General features: G+C 31.8%; 1 protein-coding gene, 1 long non-coding RNA gene and 1 pseudogene across 2 annotated transcripts; 2 read left to right on the forward strand and 1 right to left on the reverse strand.

The window, feature by feature from the left end:
* Positions 1-3453: 3453 nt before the first annotated feature.
* On the forward strand, positions 3454-4889 carry LOC117931758 (annotated as a pseudogene).
* Positions 4890-14480: 9591 nt separating this feature from the next.
* Positions 14481-16233, forward strand: LOC117931682 (putative UDP-rhamnose:rhamnosyltransferase 1). Its single transcript, XM_034852691.1, has one exon. The coding sequence runs from the start codon at positions 14504-14506 to the stop codon at positions 15923-15925; it is 1422 nt and encodes a 473-aa protein (XP_034708582.1). The 5' UTR covers positions 14481-14503; the 3' UTR covers positions 15926-16233.
* Positions 16234-19418: 3185 nt separating this feature from the next.
* Positions 19419-20265, reverse strand: LOC117932677. The gene is made up of 2 exons (XR_004654204.1): positions 19907-20265; positions 19419-19679 (listed from the first exon to the last, which is right to left on the reverse strand). It is a non-coding gene; the product is annotated as an uncharacterized LOC117932677 (long non-coding RNA).
* Positions 20266-20938: the final 673 nt, after the last annotated feature.

The raw sequence follows: 20938 nt of genomic DNA on the forward strand, positions 1-20938 counted from the left end.
CAAGGGAACTCGTCTCTTCAAGAGACGAGTTCCCATGGGAGAAAAAATATTTTTATAAAAAAAAAAAATTTTAAAAAAAAAAAAATTTTTTTAAAAAGTTCCCAAATTAAAAAAAAAATCCTCAAGGAACTCGTCTCTTGAAGAGACGAGTTCCATGAAAAATAAAAAATATATATTTTTTTTAAAAAAATTCCCAAATTATTATTTAAAAAAAAAAAAAACAATTCCTCAAGGGAAACCCGTCTGTTGAAGAGACGAGTTCATATATATATTTTTAAAAAGTTCCCAAATTAAAAAAAAAAAAAAAAAAAAAAAAAAAAAAAAAAAAAAACAATTCCTCAAGGGAACTCGTCTTCAAAAGACGAGTTCCCATGGAAAAAAAATATATATATATTTTTTAAAAAAGTGCCCAATATATATATATTTTTAAAAAAAATTCTCAAATTATTATTTAAAAAAAAAAAACAATTCCTCAGTGTAACTCGTCTCTTGAAGAGACGAGTTCCCATAAAAAAATTAAAAAAAAATTCCTCAAGGGAACTCGTCTCTTCAAGAGACGAGGTCCCATGAAAAATATATATATATATATATATATATATATATATATATTTTAAAATTCCCAAATTATAAAAAAAAAATTCCCAAATTAAAAAAAAAAAATTCGTCAAGGGAACTCGTCTCTTCACATGAAAAAAAATTAATATATTTTTTTAAAAAATCTCAAATATAAAAAATTCCAAAAGGGAAATCGTCTCTTAAGAGACGAGTTCCCTTGAGGAATTTTTTTTTATGGGAACTCGTGTCTTAAAGAGACGAGTTACATTGAGAAATTTTTTTTAATATATTTTTTTTATAATTTGTTATTTTTTTAAAAAATATAAATATATTTTTTAATAATAATTTGGGAATTTTTAAAAAAAAAATATATAATGGACTCTTGAGGATTTTTTTTTATTTTTTTTTAATTTGGGAATTTAAAAAAAAAAAAATTTTTAAAAAAATATATTTTTTCTCCCATGGGAACTCGTCTCTTGAAGAGACGAGTTCAAGAGACGAGTTCCCATGAGGAATTGTTTTTTTTTTTTTTTCTTTTTTAATTTGGGTATTTTTTTTAAATAAAATATTTAAAAAAAAAAAATTTCCCCATGGGAACTCGTTCCTTGTGGAATTTTTTATTTATTTTTAATTTGGGTATTATTAAAAAAAAAAAACATTTAAAAAAAAAATATTTTTTCCCCATGGGAACTCGTCCCTTCAAGAGACGAGTTCCCTTGGAATTGTTTTTTTTTTTTTTTTTTTTTTTTTTTTAAAATTTGGGTATTATTAAAAAAAAAAAACATTAAAAAAAAAAAAATTTCCCCATGGGAACTCGTCCCTTCAAGAGACGAGTTCCCTTGGAATTGTTTTTTTTTATTTTTTTATTATTTTTTATTTTTTTATTTGGGTATTATTAAAAAAAAGAAAAAACATTTAAATTTTTTTTTTCCCCATGGGAACTCGTCCCTTCAAGAGACGAGTTCCCTTGGAATTGTTTTTTTTTTTTTTTTTTTTTTTTTTAATTTGATAATTTTTTTAAAAAAAATATTTTTATTTTCTCGTCTCTTGAAGAGATTCCCTTGAGAAATTGTTTTTTTTTTTTAAATAATAATTTGGGAATTTTTTTAATATATATATATATATATATATATATATATATATATATATATATATATATATATTTTTCATGGAACTCGTCTCTTGAAGAGACGAGTTCCTTTGAGGAATTGTTTTTTTTTCTTTAAATAATAATTTGGGAATTTTTTAAAAAATATATATATTTTTTTTTCATGGAACTCGTATCTTGAAGAGACGAGTTCCCTTGTAAATGAGGAATTTTTTTAAATACTAATTTTTTTTTCATGGAACTCGTCTTTTGAAGAGACGATTTCCCTTTTGACTTTTGAAATTTGAAAAGATGGTTTTGGTTTTAAAAAAAAATTATCCGTTCACCCTCTCTCCTCTCTCCTAAGTGGCAAATCCTCTCTCCTATGTGGCAAAAACTACCGTATATTTGTAATAACTTCTTCTACTACAGTAATTTAAGCATAACTTTTTTAATTTACCGTACTATTGAGAAAAATCCACAAGGAGCCCCCAATTGACGGGTGCGCAGAATTTCCATCTAGGCTATCCTTATCAGAAACATCACCCCTTTGTCACACCTATTTCTAATCCTAAATGGAATATAAAATCACCCCCTATTATGGATCATTGAAACGACTCGATCATTATATTATGGATGAAAAGTTCATAACCATAAACCGTTCCCATTTTGGATGAACAAATTTAGTAATTCTTTGACTTATAGTTAGTAAGATAGAAACAGCTCCTAGGGTTGTGTGCTCCATTGAACCAAGAGGCACATGCAATAAGAAAAAAAACGACCTATTCTCATATGGTCATGTCTCATGTGCTCGATTCTGATCCTTAGGCTAATCATTTCGTGTCCTTCTAATTCATTCCGTGGCCTCTTTTACCATTTTCTTGGGGTCAAATTGATATACTTTTCCGTTTCTAGAATACCCAGGCGGTGAAAGTATCGCCGGAGAGTTTGATGTGACCACACTCACCACCAGAGTGGGTCAGTTTTCCATCTTCAGTAGGTTTCCGTGGATGCACAGCATCTAGAGCATATGACAGTTTCTATGGACAGAATGCGTCTGGAACAAGTGACGCTGACAGGCTTGCGCAGATAATCCATGGATGTAAAGCTGTTGCTCTACTTAGTTGCACTGAGTTTGAAAGTGAATCTACATTTATATCAAGAACTCATCGGAAAGCCAGTAATTCCGGTGGGTTTACTCTCATCGGAGAAACATGGAGGAAGAGAAACTATAATGAAGTCTTGGTAGAAAGCAAGCGTTTACTTAAATATTATTTATTTATTAAATGAGTTATATATATTAAAACAAATTTAACCAAAAAACTCGATCATACTCAATCAAAACCCTTAAGATACTATTGAGTTTGTTTGGTAAAATTTAATAATGTTTAATTTAAAGTAATTTTAAGTTAAATTATTAATTCATATTATGTATTAAATAAGACTTCATTTAAATGTATTTAAAATTTTTTATTTTTAAAAATAGAAATTTCTATATAACAAATAAAAATTCTTATATGAAAAGTATAGATTTATGATTATGTCTTTAAAATATTTAAATTGTATTCTTATAATTTATTAAATTAGTTTAATTTTAAAATTATAATATTAAATTACTTTACTAAATGTACTTATAATATATGAAAACATTTGATAAGTTCACCCAAAAATAATTCTAAGAAAAAGCATTTATAATTCGTTTGATAATATTTAAAAAAAACACTCCAATTTTAAAAAGGGTTTTTAAAGAAAAATTATGACGTTTAACAAAAATTAGAAAATACTTTTTTTAAAATTAAAAACACTGGGAAATGGCTGGTAAAATGCATGTAGTCATGCTTCCATGGTCGGCCTTTGGCCACATGATTCCGTTTTTTCACCTCGCCATCGCCATAGCTAAAGCAGGAATCCGAGTTTCACTGGTATCTACTCCGAGGAACATCCAGAGACTCCCTAAACCTCCACCAAATTTGTCATCTCTGATAAAGTTCGTGGAACTTCCCTTTCCAGTAATGGAGAATGGGAATATCTTGCCTGAGGGTGCTGAGGCTACTGTTGATATGCCCTTTGAAAAAATTCAGTACTTGAAGGCTGCTCTTGATCTCCTTCAACACCCCTTCAAGCAGTATGTTGCTGATACTTCACCAGATTGGATAATCATCGATTTCTTCTGGCATTGGGTCAGTTCAATTGCTCGAGAACATGGTGTACCGCTCGTGTACTTCTCTGTTTTCTCGGCTTCCACACTTGCCTTCCTTGGGCCTGCTTATTCCCTCGTCGGAGATGGCCGAAGGAGACTTAGGCCATCTCCGGAGAGTATGACATCACCGCCGGAATGGATCAGTTTTCCATCTTCAGTGGCTTTCAAGGGCTATGAGGCAAAAGCCGTCTATTCCGACTTCTTTACTGATAACGCTTCTGGAACAATTGATGCTGCAAGATATGTCGAGATCATTAATTCATGTCAAGCCGTGGCTGTGCGTAGTTGTGTGGAGTATGAAGGTGAATACCTGAATTTACTTGGAAATCTCATGGGCAAGCCGGTGATTCCTGTGGGTTTACTCCTGCCGGAAAAGCCAGAAGGGAGAGAAATTCAAATCACTGATGGGTCATGGGGGAGAACTTCAAATGGCTTAATGAACAAAAGCCCAAGTCAGTTGTGTTTGTAGGGTTTGGGAGTGAGTGTAAGTTGACAAAAGACCAAGTTCATGAGATAGCTTATGGGCTAGAGCTATCCGAATTGCCATTTCTGTGGGCACTCAGAAAACCCGACTGGGCTATTGAAGATGCCGATGCCCTACCTTCCGGTTTCAGTGGCCGGACCTCCGGCAGGGGGATGGTGTGTATGGGATGGGCACCACAGATGGAGATTCTAGAACACCCATCAATCGGAGGTTCATTGTTTCATTCTGGGTGGGGTTCAGTGATAGAAACCCTTCAATTTGGCCACTGTCTTATTGTATTGCCCATCATTATTGATCAAGGTTTGAATGCAAGGCTGCTTGTGGAGAAGGGTTTGGCTGTGGAAGTAGAGAGAAGAGAAGACGGATCATTTAGCAGGGAGGACATAGCCAAGTCTTTGAGACTTGCCATGGTGTCTGAGGAAGGAGAGAAGCTGAGGATCCATGCAAGAGAGGCAGCTGCCATTTTTGGCGACCCGAAGCTCCATCAGGATCACTATATAGGAGGGTTTGTTGAGTATCTGAAAAATGGATTTGAAAAGCAGAAGTGATATGTCTCATGCAGTACTAGTGAGAAGATTAAAGTGATATGTCTGCCAATTTTTGAGTAGTTCCAATGTTGTTTACAAAATTCTAATTTCATTGCAATAGTATGAAAGTACGCATGTGAATCTTGATTGCTGATAATATTGGGTTGGGTGCATATGTAGTACGGAATATTGTACTCTTTTTATCATCTTTTAATTTTAGATTATTTCATCTTTTAATTTAATCACTTGATATCCTTTTATCATTGCTTCGTCCTCTCCGCTAGATGACCCATCTTCACTTCTCTCTACTTCCGCAGCCACACTCTTCCCCACAAAAAGTCTTGCATTAAAGCTTTGATCGATTATGAAGGGTAATACAATGAGACGATGCCCAAATTGAAATGTTTCTATGGCTGGACCCCACCCAGATTGATAGCTGTGCTAGAATTTCCACCTCGCCCATCTCAGAAACATCACCCCTATGCCACGTCTACTCTTAATCCTAAATATAATGCAACTAGGTAGGGATTTATATGTAAACATAGTTATTTATTTAAGATAAGCTCGAATCACTTCTTCTCATAATGAGTATATAATCCTATTTCAATCTAGTCCAATATAAAATGAAATTATAATTATGGAAACAATTCATCACTTTGAATTGGTAATCCTTTGATTTCAATTAGTAAGATCTTGAATTAAGAAATGCATCATAGGAGGTTCAACCATCGAAATTGGACAATAGAGCATAACATCTTCAACAAATCAATCATATTAATTTTCTAAGTATGCCCAAAGAAATGAGAACTCAGATCGCTCAAGCCCATAAATAGGAGTGGCAAACATCCTATTGTTTCATAGCTTGGTCTTGTTGCTTATATTTCATGTTAAAAAACGTCTTCTTTCAAAGTTTCAAGAATTCATGAAGTGACAAATTCGTCATTGTAAATTCATAACTAGTATTGCAATATATGAACTTCGCTTCGCTTATCATTCTTAATTTCCTCATCAATAAGTTTTTCTCTATTTAAGAAATGACGGAGAACACTAATGCGATGGACTAAGATGATGATTTGATTTCATCGTAATAGGAACTTTGTGATGTTTAGCTTGATTGAAATCAAATTAGGATAAAACTTTTATTTCTCTCATCATCCTTGATTTTTTCAATAGGTTCTCCACTTAAGATATGATGGAGAAAACTGATATCACAAACCAAGAAGATGATTTTATTTTGCCACACTAGGAAATTTGTTATGTTTATTTTGATTAACATCAAACTAAAAAACTTATGGAAGGCTTGGATTATTATTTTTTTTATAAAAAAAAAAAAAAAAAAGGAATGCATGGTTTTTGAGAAAAAGAAGGTTTGACTTCAAGCCTCTTCCCCTAACTCTAGTTCCATTAAGAGTTTAATAATTTTGACAATAAAAACATTGAGTTCTATTATTTCTTTACAAAAATTTATAGAAAAATATATTATGAATTATACAAAAAAAATGAATAATAAGGAAAAAAATATTATTTCTTCAATTAAAAGAATAAAATATTATTAATATCTAACTAGTTTTAATTTACAAAAATATTGAATAGAGTGAATTCCTATCATTATGCACCCCATTTTGTGCATCTTTTGTATAATTCTATGCATCTCATTATAAATGTCCCGTCATTATATGCATCTCCTTGATTTATAGAAATATTAATTAAAGTGATTCTTATTATTATGAACTCGATTCTAAACATCTCTTTTATGTCATTTCATTTTGTGTACTCTTTTATAGAGATTTCCCAAGAATACCTAGCTGGTGAAGGTAGAAAGAGGCTTCAACCATTGTCGGAGAGTTTGATGTCACCATCAGAGTGGATCAATTTTTAATATTTAGAGGTTGTTCGAGGATATGAAGCATATAGTGTTTATGCTGGTTTCTATGGACATAGTGCATCTGGAACCAGTGATGCTCACAGACATGTTGGATTTAAGGGTATGGAAACAAATGACTAACCCAAAAGACACAAACAAAGAACATAATTAATAAGAAGAAAAACTTATCGACTAAGGTGTGACAAATACTGTCCTTGAAATAGAACTTGGTACACTAGGGTACCAATGGTCTACCTTCAGGATTCAACAACCAGATCTCGCTTTTGGGTGCACTCTGTAAGCGAGATGTGTACAACTCGGATTTTGAAAAAATTCCTCCAGATAAATGTATGAAAAGACTCTTTGAAAAATTCTTTGAAAATTTGGTATTTGTATATAGAGAGTGAGGGGTGACCTACTTTTATAGGCCACTAATACAGTCCCAATGGGACTCTACTTGTAATTAGAATATGACTCAAAGTGGAAGGGGATTCTACTTATAAATGGAATGGGACTCCACTAGCACAATCCCAATTGGACTCTTCCAAAAAATATAAGACTAATAAAATAAAATAAAAATAAATCTCAATAGGATTTTTTCCAAAAATATATGACTAATAGAATAAAATAAAATAAAAAATTATTTACACTCTTCCTACAATCCCTCATAGAGTGTAAACGTAATTTTTTTTTTAAGGAAAAAAAAATCTAATGGATTAGTACTGGTGCACAAAGGCTATGAACCAGTTTCAGGACAAATAAGTATTGAATCACAAAGGTGAAAATAAATTTCTATGAACCAGTGTTTCTTGATGTAACTCAAGGGACTTTTATCCACATTGGTTTTCTCAACTACACTACGAGCTGTATAAAACGGGTTAGCACAAATAGACCATGTGCCTTGCCTGAATTTTCATGAGAGCTCTAGAGAACCTGCCTAAGTTCTCATAGGAAACAACCCCACCTCCACTCTCATATAGGTGAATCCATCAAGTATGTTTTGCATTAAACGTACCATCCATAAGGAATATGGTATTCATTAAGAGTAAGCACTCAACCTTAATCAATGCAGAATATGCTCTATCTACACCATAGGGATAAACTCTCATACAATTAGAGTTGATAGAGCACCTCATGTCAACAAGTGATTTGTTATTACCCATATGAACTTACTTCATAGAATTTCCATTCTAATAGGTTGGATTACTACCACTCTTGACTTCTGTAATAGGCATTAGCCTCATCACTCTCGATGTTTCTTTCACTAGTTTCTTATTTAGTGGTTTGGTCAAATGATCGGCCAAATTCAACTCTGACCTCACTAAGTCTAGAGAAATAACCTATGTTTCAAGAAACTATTGCACAATATTGTGTCTTAGACGTATATGCCTATTCTTCCCATTAAATATTTTACTCTTAGCATTAACAATTGTAGCTTGGCTATCACAATGCATAGACACAGACGGGGCTAGTCTCGTCCATAAAAGGATATTTGTTAAGAGGTTTCTAAGTCACTCAGCCTCAAAACTTGCTTTTTCTAAGACAATAAACTCAGCCTCCATAGTAGACCGAGTAGTGCAAGTTTGCTTTGCAAACTTCCAAGAAACTGCACTTCCACCAAGGATTAAAACATATCCACTAGTGGATTTCATCTCATCTGAATCCGAAATCCAATTTGCATCACTAAATCCTTCAAGGACACTTGGAAATCCACTAAATCACAAACCATAGTTAATGACGTCTCTCAAATACTTAAGGACTCTACAAACAACAGTCTAATGGTCCTGATTAGGACTTTGGGTGTATCAACTCAATTTACCTACTGCATAAGTAATGTTAGGTCTGGTACAGTTCATTAAGTACATTAGGTTTCCTATGATATGAGCATACTTTATTTAGGCAACACTATATTCTCTATTTTTCTTCAGCTGTGAGTTGGGATCATAAGGAGTTGATATTGGTTTACAATCAAAGTGTTTAAACTTCCTTAGGATCTTTTCAACATAATGCTCTTGATAAAGTTTAAGCCCATTAGGTGTTCTAGTTATTTTAATTCCTAGAATCACATCTGCCTCTCCTAGGCCTTTCATATCAAACTTAGAACTTAGGAATTTCTTGGTCTCACACACAACCTCTAGGCTAGTTCCGAAGATTAGCATGTCATCAACATAAAGGCAGATGACTACACATGTGTTATCCTCATACTTGTTGTAGATACAGTTATCAACATCATTATTGGAATATCCATTAGTTACTAACACATGATTAAACTTGTTGTGCCACTGTTTGGGAGTTTGTTTTAACTCATATAGTGATTTAACCAACTTACACATTTTTTTCTCCTTTCCTGGAACTACACAACCCTCAGGTTGTTCGATATAAATTTCCTCTTCCAAATCCCTATTCAAGAATGCAGTCTTGACATCCATTTGGTGTATCACCAAATTATGAATGGAAGCTAGAGCGATCAATACTCTAATTGATGCTATTCTAGTCATAGGGGTAAAGGTGTCAAAGTAATCTACATCATTCCTTTGTTTAAAGCCTTTGGCAACTAAACGAACTTTATACTTCTCTATGGACCCATCTTGTTTTAACTTTCTTTTAAAGATTTATTTACAACTAATAGTCTTTGCACCATGAGGTAAATCTACTAACTCTCATGTATGGTTATACATGATTGATTCGATTTCACTATTAATGGGCTCCTTCCAGAATGGTGTATCCGGAGAAGTTATAGCTTCCTTGTAGGATCTAGGGTCCTCATCTATTAGGAAGGTATAGAAACCATCTCCAAGGTTTGTTTCTTTCCTATCTCTTTTACTCCTAGGTTCATATTTAGAAGGTTCAATAGACTTATCTCTACTTTTTTTCTGAACTTGTTGTTCACCATTTAGTATCATAGGAAAGATGTTTTCAAAGAAATCTGCATTCTTTGTTTCTAGTATAGTATTGACATCTACAAGACTATTTTCTGACTTAGTAACAAGAAACCTATATGTCACACTATTCTTAGTATAGCCAATGAACATTGCATCGAAGGTTTTAGGACCTGGTTTTCATTTTTTAGGTTCAAGGAGAAAAACTTTAGCTAAACACCCCCACACTTTCAAGTATGTTATATTAGGTGCATAACCCTTCCACAACTCATAAGGAGTTTTACCAGTTTTCTTGTAAGGTATTCTATTTTGAATATGACATGCAGATAAGATAGCTTCCCCCCCACAAGTTCAAGAGTGCTCTTGAACTTACCAACATTGCATTTATAATTTCTTTTAAGGTCCTATTTTTCCTTTTTGCTACTCCATTAGACTTAGGGGAATAAAGAGGAGTAGTTTCGTGAATGATCCCATGATCTTCACAAAAAGAATTAAAGGGGTTGGACTCATACTCTCATCCCCTATTAATTCTAAGCCTTTTATTTTTCTTACTTAGTTGATTTTCCATTTCATTTTTGTGTTTGATGAAAACATCTTTTGCTTCATCTTTGTTTCTCAAAAGATATACCCTTGTATACCTTGAGTAGTCATCTATGAAAGTTATGTAGAATCATTTACCACATCTAGTTATTGTATTTTTTAGGTCTCCTAAGTCATTGTGTATTAAACTTAGTAGATCTGATTCTCTTTCAACTGATTTGCAAGATTTCTTTGTGGTTTTAGATTTTACACAAGATTCACATTTTCCATGGTTTTCTAAGGACAATTTAGGGATTAAACTTAATTCAACAATTTTTTTCATATATGAAAAGTTCACATATCCTAGTCTACCATGCTAAATATCACAAGAATCAACTATGTAAGCATGCACAGAAGAAGATGCATTATTATTGATAATATCATAAACATTCAACATAAATAAACCCTGATTACAATAACCCTTTCCCACAAATGCGTCATTCTTGGTTAAAACTATTTTATCAGAGTCAAACAAGATCCTCACTCTTGCTTTTCCAAGTAAAGATACTGACACCAAGTTCCAACGGATATCTGACACATGAAGAACATCACTTAGGGTAAACACTTTTCCAGAGGTTAGCTTGAGGAGAACTTTCCCTTTGCCAATCACTGGAGTAGATCTAGAATCACCCATGAACACTTGTTCATCTCCTTCCTTTACAATGGTATATGAAGTAAATGCACTTCTATTCCCACATATGTGTCTAGTAGCCCTAGAGTCTACCACCCAGTTCTTCATATTGGTGACTATGCTCACCTTAGAAAAGATTACTGCTGTGATCACCTCTACCTCTATCAGATTTGCCTTTGAATTGGACTTCTTAATTTTCTTCCTGTGGCGACATTGAGCTGCATGGTGTCCAGACTTGCCACAGACAAAGCAATTACCCCATTTTTTAATAGTTGAGTTTTGGACCTTGTTTGATACATTGGGGTTGGTCCTAAAGTTTTGTTTCCTGGACCTATTGTTTTTGGGTTTAGGTTTTTCTTCTACTACATTAGTCTTAGAAGACAATTCCTTAGCTTTCTCAACATTATCTTTATTTCAGTTTTGTTCCTCAATCTTAATATGGATTATGACATTCTCTAAGGACATTTGTTTCCTTTTATGTTTCATGTTATTTTTCTAATTTTTCCAAGTCTCTGAAAGAGTCTACTAAATAACCAACCACAAAAGGTTGGGGTAATTTAATGTCTTCAATAACTAAGTCATTAATCAACAAGTGATAGTCATGGATTTGAGATGATACATCTCTATCCATGGTCATTTGGAAATTTCTAAAATTCCCTATGGCATATTTATGAGTTCCTGCATCTTCCAAAATATATTTTTTATTTATTGCATCCCAAATTTCTTTTGCAACTTTAAATTGACAATAAATATAAAAAAGTTCATTAGAAAGGGTACTCAGAATAGTATACCTAACTTGTTTATTTCTAGTTTCCCAAGTTGGTAACAAATGAGAACCATCTTCTGGTTTTGGGTCAGTCAAAATGTGTTCCAAGTTTACTACATCAATTGCACTAAAAACTCTTTCCTACCATTTTTTAAAGAATGTCTCATTGAAGGGATCAATTTTAGAGGTGTCAGGATAGGTGTGAACTAGATAAGTCTATAAAGAAATCTTTCTAATCAAATTTCTTCTTTATGTAAATTTGTGCAAAATCCTTTTTTAAGGAAAAATTCCTTTAGTTAAATTCATTTATAAAAAAATTGATTAATTTATTTATTTTAGTTTATTTATTTAAATAAAGTAAGCAAAATCATCTTGTAGTTAAGACAAAATTCTTTTAATTTTTTATTTTTTATAAATAAAGTAAAAAATATATTTTTATTCTTTTTATTTTATTTATCTATTTATTTTATTTTAATTCTTCATGAATCTTTTTTATACAAGTAAAATAAAATTTTTCTTTTAGATAAAATTGTCGAAATGTAGATTTCCCTTTTTTTTCTTTTTTCTTTTTTAAAACAAATAAATTCTTGGAATAGAAAGCAAAAATCAAATTGGAGAACAAAATTGGAATGCTTTTGTAAATATAATATAAAAAATCTTATTTATTTATTTTTAATAAAATTGGATAAACTTTTTTTACACAAATTCCAAATCTTTAAGGGTAAGTAATAAATTTGAAATATCTTTTTATAAAATCATAGATAATTATTTTCTAACAAATCTTTTTAAAATCAAACAGTAAAAGGGATTCAAACATTTTTGTAATTAATTTTGTAAAAATTAATTTTTTGAATTTTTTTTTTGGTGTTAATAAAATTGGATTGAATTTTGATATTTTTTGTAAATAAAATTGTAAAAGTCTGTTTTCTATAAAAATAAAAAAATAAAAATAAATAAATAACAAAAATTAATTTGCTTGCAAATAGAATTAAATTGAAACATCTTTTGTAGATAAAATTATATATTTTCTTTCTTTTTTAAATAATTCGTAAAAATTCATTCATTTTTAGTAAAAGAAAAAAAAATTGTTGCTAAATTGAAATTAAAAAAAATTATTATTTTAATAAAATAAGTGTAAACAACTTTTTTTGAAATTGACATTTTTTTTTGTAAATAAATAAATTGAAATCATTAATTCAAAATCATTTTTAATAAAATACTTTGAAATTTCTTGAAATTTTTAAAATTTTTTTTTTTTTATTTAGTTCAATAAATCATTTTGCATAATTCTCTTGTTATTTATTTTTTGTATTCTTGTAATTAGATTTGATAATTATTTTTGTGTATATTGATTTTCATCATGACTTGTACATACTCATTTACATGATTATTTTTCTTGGTATTCCTAATTAATTAATTAATTGTCACAATTCCCTTAATTCGTTTAGTAGAGACAGTATGTATATGGGCTTAGAAGGGTGTTATGATTCACCATCGTACCTTCCAAATAGGTAACTTGACCCCCGAACCCGACTTTGGTTTTTCATAGACATGTTTTTGCTTTAGGAGTCACACTTAGGGTTTTTTTTTTCCTTCTTATTTTGTTTTTCCTTTAAAAAAAAAATAATAATAAGTAGCAACTCTAAGTCTTTTCTAAAAATCAAATTTTTACCAAATAAAAACCGAGTTTCCATCATCGAGCGGGGACGCACGTGAAAAACATCGAGCCACACCAAAGTCTTTTTTTTTTTTTATAACCTAATTAATCAATTTTTAAAATTTTTTTTATCCCATATGTTTGAACTTAAGATTTATTTTCTCTTTTGCACATTTGTTCAATAATTTAGATTTAATTCATGTATCAACTGTTCAAATTCAAAGATTGATGTATGCCGGACTCTAACCCAACAACTTATTATTCAATCTAATCATGACAAAGAGAATGCTAAGGTACCATCCCCTTTATCGTATTTTTTATTTACAAAACACAATTTTACTGAAAATTTTTATTTTCAAAAGATAATTTAGTATAAACATAATTTATAAATTTATATTAAAATTATTTTTGAAGAAAATTTTGAGGTTGTAAAGAAGTATAACATGTATATTAAACTCAAAAATATTACAAATTTAAACTTTTAAAAAAATTGATAATTCAACATGATATTAGAAGGAAGTTATGGGTTCGGGTCATCTTTCTACAATTTGTCCAATTTGTAATTTTGTTTATCCTTTCACTTATGGGCATGACTTAACGGTGCTATTTTTTTCCTACCAATTTTTTAGAAGTTTTTTTCGATTAATTTGCTCCATGCACCTGACAAACACAAACCCCACCCCCACCCCCACCCCCCCTCCTCCTCCTCCTCCTCCTCCTACCATCTAAAGGTGCTCACAGGCACGCATCTAAATATATGCACACAGAAAATGAAGATTGATCCATAGAAACAAACCAATGGAAGGTGTGGTGTGTCATCTAACAAACCAAAAGGCTCAGAATGACCCGTTAGAGGCGTAAAGAGTTGGGACTTGTGTCAATTATTCAGAAGTGAAAGACAAATGCTCTTCTCTTTCTTATAATGCACATGCGTAGAAAAAAAGGCTAAAAAAAATATTTTATATATATGTTGGATATCATTAAAAAATAAAAATAAAAATATTAAAATATATATTTTCATTAATTTTTCTTCAATGAAGATTAAAATTTTTGAAGAAATTAATTGTATTTTTCACACATTTTTATTTATTTTTCTCAATTTTTCTTGATTTTTTCTTACTTATTTTTTTTTTCTAAAATTTTTCTTATTTTACTCTTTACTTGTTTTCTTCTCTTTCCTTTCCATTTATAGCCTAAATCATCAGGTTTTTTTCTCTATACGTTTGGTTTGTATTCCAGTATTGGGCTGGTACGGAGTGCATTCACGGTGGGAAATGACTGGTAAAATGCATGTAGTCATGCTTCCATGGTCGGCCTTCGGCCACATGATTCCGTTTTTTCACCTCGCCATCGCCATAGCTAAAGCAGGAATCCGAGTTTCACTGGTATCTACTCCGAGCAACATCCAGAGACTCCCTAAACCTCCACCAAATTTGTCATCTCTGATAAAGTTCGTGGAACTTCCCTTTCCAGTAATGGAGAATGGGAGTATCTTGCCTGAGGGTGCTGAGGCTACTGTTGATATGCCCTTTGAAAAAATTCAGTACTTGAAGGCTGCTCTTGATCTCCTTCAACACCCCTTCAAGCAGTATGTTGCTGATACTTCACCAGATTGGATAATCATCGATTTCTTCTCGCATTGGGTCAGTTCAATTGCTCGAGAACATGGTGTACCGCTCGTGTACTTCTCTGTTTTCTCGGCTTCCACACTTGCCTTCCTTGGGCCTGCTTATTCCCTCGTCGGAGATGGCCGAAGGAGACTTAGGCCATCTCCGGAGAGTATGACATCACCGCCGGAATGGATCAGTTTTCCATCTTCAGTGGCTTTCAAGGGCTATGAGGCAAAAGCCGCCTATTCCGGCTTCTTTACTGATAACGCTTCTGGAACAACTGATGCTGCAAGGTATGTCGAGATCATTAATTCATGTCAAGCCGTGGCTGTGCGTAGTTGTGTGGAGTATGAAGGTGAATACCTGAATTTACTTGGAAATCTCATGGGCAAGCCGGTGATTCCTGTGGGTTTACTCCCGCCGGAAAAGCCAGAAGGGAGAGAAATTCAAATCAATGATGGGTCATGGGGGGAGAACTTCAAATGGCTTAATGAACAAAAGCCCAAGTCAGTTGTGTTTGTAGGGTTTGGGAGTGAGTGTAAGTTGACAAAAGACCAAGTTCATGAGATAGCTTATGGGCTAGAGCTATCCGAATTGCCATTTCTGTGGGCACTCAGAAAACCCAACTGGGCTATTGAAGATGCCGATGCACTACCTTCCGGTTTCAGTGACCGGATCTCCGGCAGGGGGATGGTGTGTATGGGATGGGCACCACAGATGGAGATTCTAGAACACCCATCAATCGGAGGTTCATTGTTTCATTCTGGGTGGGGTTCAGTGATAGAAACCCTTCAGTTTGCGCACTGTCTTGTTGTATTGCCCATCATTATTGACCAAGGTTTGAATGCAAGGCTGCTTGTGGAGAAGGGTTTGGCTGTGGAAGTAGAGAGAAGAGAAGACGGAACCTTTAGCAGGGAAGACATAACCAAGTCTTTGAGACTTGCCATGGTGTCCGAGGAAGGGGAGAAGCTGAGGATCCATGTAAGAGAGGCAGCTGCCATTTTTGGCGACCCGAAGCTCCATCAGGATCACTATATAGGAGGGTTTGTTGAGTATCTGAAAAATGGATTTGCAAAGCAGAAGTGATATGTCTCATGCAGTACTAGTGAGAAGATTAAAGTGTACCATGTTCATTAGATTTATTCACTCAACAGCAACATGGTAACCATCAATCTGATTGTCATTAGCTTTATGACAACCATAAAGTTCTGGACATTATATTAAAGGTTTCTGTTGGTGGAGGATATGCATAGTACAATTAGAAGGTCGACGATCAAACATAAGACTATAAATTTGGGCTGGGTGCACATGTAGTAAAGAATGTACTATTTTTATCATCTTTTGATTTTAGATCATTTCATATTTTAATTTAAGGGAGAATTACCTTAAGGGTACATTGGGAAAAAAAATTATCGAGAAGGGTGAGTAAATTTGATAATTTTTCTAAAAGTCTAATATTTTTTTTAGACCAATTTGCCCTAAATTTCGTAAGTCCATTTACCAATTGAAAAGTACGTCTTCTTTCACCGACAATCAAATCAAAAAGGCTCTAAAGGCGCCCTCAGATGCACCCACCTGTAGGAAAGGAAATCATGATCGAATGATCTAAGGCTCAACCTACAAGGTTAAGGTGGCTCTAAAAAAAATAGGGTTGGACTAAGAGAAACGATCGTACTATCCAGTACTACGCAACCCTCTGCACGCCTCCAAAGAGACGGGCATTTCCATGTAAGGTGGTCATCACCTCCACACATGCACTACCTCGACATCCTAGGGGGTTTCCTATAGTGAAAGCTCTTGCAACTCTCAACACTCAATAGTCAACTAAAGTGCACAGTGAGTGGTGTGGGTGCATCCGAAAATCCTATGAAGCTAAAGTAAAAAAAGAAATACACTAGTCACATAAATATCCATGAAACCTAGCTTTGGGCTACATAGGTCTTTAAAGACTGGACTCCAATCAGCATCAATGTGTCCACCTCCTCAAGAATGCTCCCAAACATCGATATAGCTCGTCGCTAGACCATACTCCTAAACACTAGCTCAATCGAAGAGCAAATAAAGTAACAAATCTCATATCAAATATGAGATCAAGGAAAACAAGGTCAACCGAGACTAGGGACTTGGAGATAAGGGGATAGATGTGTGTCCCACATAAACAAACAACACATGCATTACACAAAAGAAGAGCAGTCATGCACCAAGCAATCATGCAAAGAAAATGTATATCACTTATATCTACACACAAGGTAGGTAGAGATAAGATAAACAAGATATAAACAAAATAATATACAACAAAGAGAATCAATGATGCCAAGATGAATGATATATACAAAAATGAGAATATACATGTCAAGGAAAGCAAGATAATGATACAATAGGAAGAGTCACTATGCAAAAGCAAGTAAGAGAATCAATCGATGTAATCAACATATCAATATAACCAATAAACAATAATAACCAAACATGCATCATAAAGAAAAAGGGTAATCATGCAGCATGCAGCCATATAAAACAGATACATACAAATATAAGCAAATATATACAAATGCACATGATAACAAGAATCAATATATAATAAGGCAAATGCAATATATATACCAAATAATCAACATGTCAACACTCATATGCCTTAAAACATGAAAATATACAATAAAGGCACAATGAGGGGGTATCCACTAATCGATTAATCAAACACCACATTTTCCTCAACTTGAGTTCAAGTTTGACCCTCTAAAAATCCCCAATGAAATCGCCATCTTGTGGACCCCGTATTTTTGCTCGATGCGTTCCCACTCAATGACAAAACTCGTTTTTTATTTATTTGGTGAAAAAATAATTTTTTAGAAAAGACTTGGAGTCACCACTTATTTTTGTTTTATTTTTTAATGGAAAAATAAAATAAGAAAAAAAAAAACCCTAAATGTGACTCCTGAAGGAAAAATAGGTCTATGAAAAATCGAGTCTAGGTCCAGGGGTCAGGTTACTTATTGGGAAGGTCCAGTAAAAACTGTAGCACCCCTCTAAGCCCCTAAAAATGAGTCTCTACTAAATAAGGCGAAACGAGTGTGACAATTGATAAGGAAATTAATATATACTAATGAAATGATCAAATAATAAAACGAATCAAGCATGATAATGAATAAATAAATGAAGTAGGATTGAGAACGTACCTTAGCAACAAGTAATAGTGCGCTATCATGGAAATAAAGTTAGCTCAAGTATAAAATTATCACATGCATATCAAATAGTAAGACAAAGATCGAGCAATATTCATTAAACATAACAATTGGCAATCAAAAGAGAAAAATCATATGTAGGGCCCCCACCAAAGCCCAATTTATTTTGCATGAATTAATATAACAAATTCCATTATTTTAGAATTATGAAAAATTCATTCATGTTTATTAAAAAAATTAAGGAAAATGAAAGATTATTTGAAAATTGAAGAAAAATTTTTAATTAAAAAAATATTTGAAAAATGGAGTGGAATTAAAACTATTTGAAAAAAAAAATGGAGTTTTGAAATTTATTTGAAAATTGAAGTTTCAAAAATTATTTGAAAATTGGAGTTTTGAAAATTAAATTTAAGAATTGGAATTTTGAAAATTATTTGACAATTGGAATTTTGAAAATTAAATTTAAGAATTAGAATGTTGGAAATTAAATTTTGAAAGAAATTAGAATTTTGAAAATTATTTAAAGATGGAATTTTAAAAATAAATAAATAAAATAATAATGATTAAATAAATAAATGTGAAAATTGGAATTTTGGAAATTGGATGGGAAATCGGAATTTTGAAGAATTATTTAAAGATATAATTTTTTTTTTAAAATAGAATAATAATAATAACAAAAATAATAATAATTAAATAATTAAATGTGAAAATTGGAAATTGAATTTGGAAATCGAAAATTTGAAAAATTATTTAAAGATGGAATTTTAAAATAAATAAATAAATAAATAGAATAATAATAATAACAAAAATAATAATGATTAAATAAATAAATATGAAAATTGGAATTTTTGAAATTGGAAATTAGAATTTTGAAGAACTATTTAAAAATGGGAGTTTAAAAAAAATTTGAGGATCAGAATTTTGAAAAATTATTTGAAAATGAAAAATGGAAAATTAAATTTAAGAAAAGGGAATTTTGAAGAATTATTTGAGAATTGAATTTTTGAAAATTTGATTTGAAATGAATTGAAGTTTTTGAAGGTGACATTTTAAAAATTAAATTTGGAATTGTGGAATTTTTGAAAATTTAAATTTAAAATTTTAAATTTTGAAAAATTAAATTTAAAATTAAAATTTTAGAAAATTATTTAGAGAATTGAATTTTAAAGAATTAAATTTAAAAAATTAGAGTTTCGTAAACTAACTTTAAAATCAAATTTTACAAGATTATTTCGAAAATGATATTTTAAAAAAAAAAGGATAGATAAATGAGTAGATAAATAAACTTGAAACTTTGGAATTTTAGGAGATTTTAAAGAGTTATTTGAGAATCAAAAAAAAAAAGAATAAACAAAAGAAATAAAGAAATAAAACTTTTAGCATTAAAAGTTTTTTTAAAAAAAAATGAATAAAAAGATGGCATGACTACGCATTGTTTTCCCCGATCACATCCGACTGACATGATTGCCAATAGTAAAGTTTGAACAAGAATTCCCCTTAGCATTTTAGTCCAGATACCTTTGATGCCCGAAATGAAACAAGCCTCCCAAGATAAACCAAAAGTAATTGCAATCCCAACAAAACCAACTTGAGCTTATAAATCAAGAGCCAAGTAAAAAACACGTGGACCAAAAGAGCTAACCCAGAAACCCAAGCAATCACTGCAACCCAACAACATGGAATCCAAATCAATTCCACAATTAGGCCATACCCAAAAACCAACTTGAACTGATATCTATATATAGCATCTCAAAATAACCCATTCAAGTCAACAATCCAGTCAAAAGGAGGCCCAAAATACATATTCAAAGCCCAAAAGCCAAACCCAATATTGAAAATAATTACTGTAGAAATCAAAAAGGAAATAAATAAATAAATAAAACCTCACATTTGAAACCCTACGATCGGAGACGGAATGCAATAATACACCATAGAAGGGGTGGTGGTGATGATCGAAGCATCGCAAGGTGGAGGTCGACAATGCTTGCATCGTCGACAGCAAGATCTAGTAGGTGGAGACCGTAATAACCAAAGGAATGAAGAAAGAGAAAACGAGAGAGAGAAAGAGAGGGAAGGACGTCGGGGGTGGAATATGGTCAGATTAGTGGCCGACAGTGAGGTGAATGATGACGGTGATGTATGACGATGATGAATGGAAAAAATGGGAGTCGTGGGTATGGTGTTGGTGAGGGAAGAGAAGGGGAAGAAGAATGATGCTCTTGAAAAAAAATGGGTCGGCCGCCTAGAAATAAAGAAATGGGGGGAGTGGAAAATAGAAAGGGTCATGAAAAAAAGAGAAAAAGGAAGAGAGTGGGGGGAGTGTGGTGATGTGAGGGTACGGGGGTAGGTGAGGGTAGGTGGAGGAAGAAAAAATAGAGAGGAGAGAGAAAATAATAAATAAATAAAAATAAATAAAAATATAATATAACATAATAATAATAATAATAATAATAATAACAAATAAAAATAAAAAATAAAATAATTTACAAAATAATAAAAACTAAAAATTAAATAATGAGTATGTCAAAAAACAAATATAATCGAAATTTAAAATTTATTGATAAAATTTAGCTTAAAATTAATATAAAAATAAAATTGAAACAAATCTTAGACTCTGTACACTTGTAAATTTTTAAATATTATTATTAAACAAAGTATTAGTGTTATAAGATTTTGATTTTTCCTAAGAATGCATGTTTTTTTTTAATCCATCATTGATCGTGAAAAGGAAAATGCTAAAATAACGAATTGATACCTAACAAACTTATAATCTTGATCATTAAAAATGCATCATGAAATCTAAATCGTTGAATTAGGATTTTAAATAATGATATCAAAGTATAAAAGATGAGACGATATAAAATAGTGAATAAATAGTCAAATAATGAAACTAAAGTACAAAATAATAAAACGAGTTTGG

This window comes from Vitis riparia, chromosome 15 (assembly GCF_004353265.1).
Source record: "Vitis riparia cultivar Riparia Gloire de Montpellier isolate 1030 chromosome 15, EGFV_Vit.rip_1.0, whole genome shotgun sequence".
Lineage (NCBI taxonomy): Eukaryota > Viridiplantae > Streptophyta > Magnoliopsida > Vitales > Vitaceae > Vitis > Vitis riparia.

Bases quoted from the DNA above. Each gene is read 5' to 3' on its own strand.
- LOC117931682 (XM_034852691.1), top strand. From the start codon at position 14,504: ATGACTGGTAAAATGCATGTAGTCATGCTTCCATGGTCGGCCTTCGGC.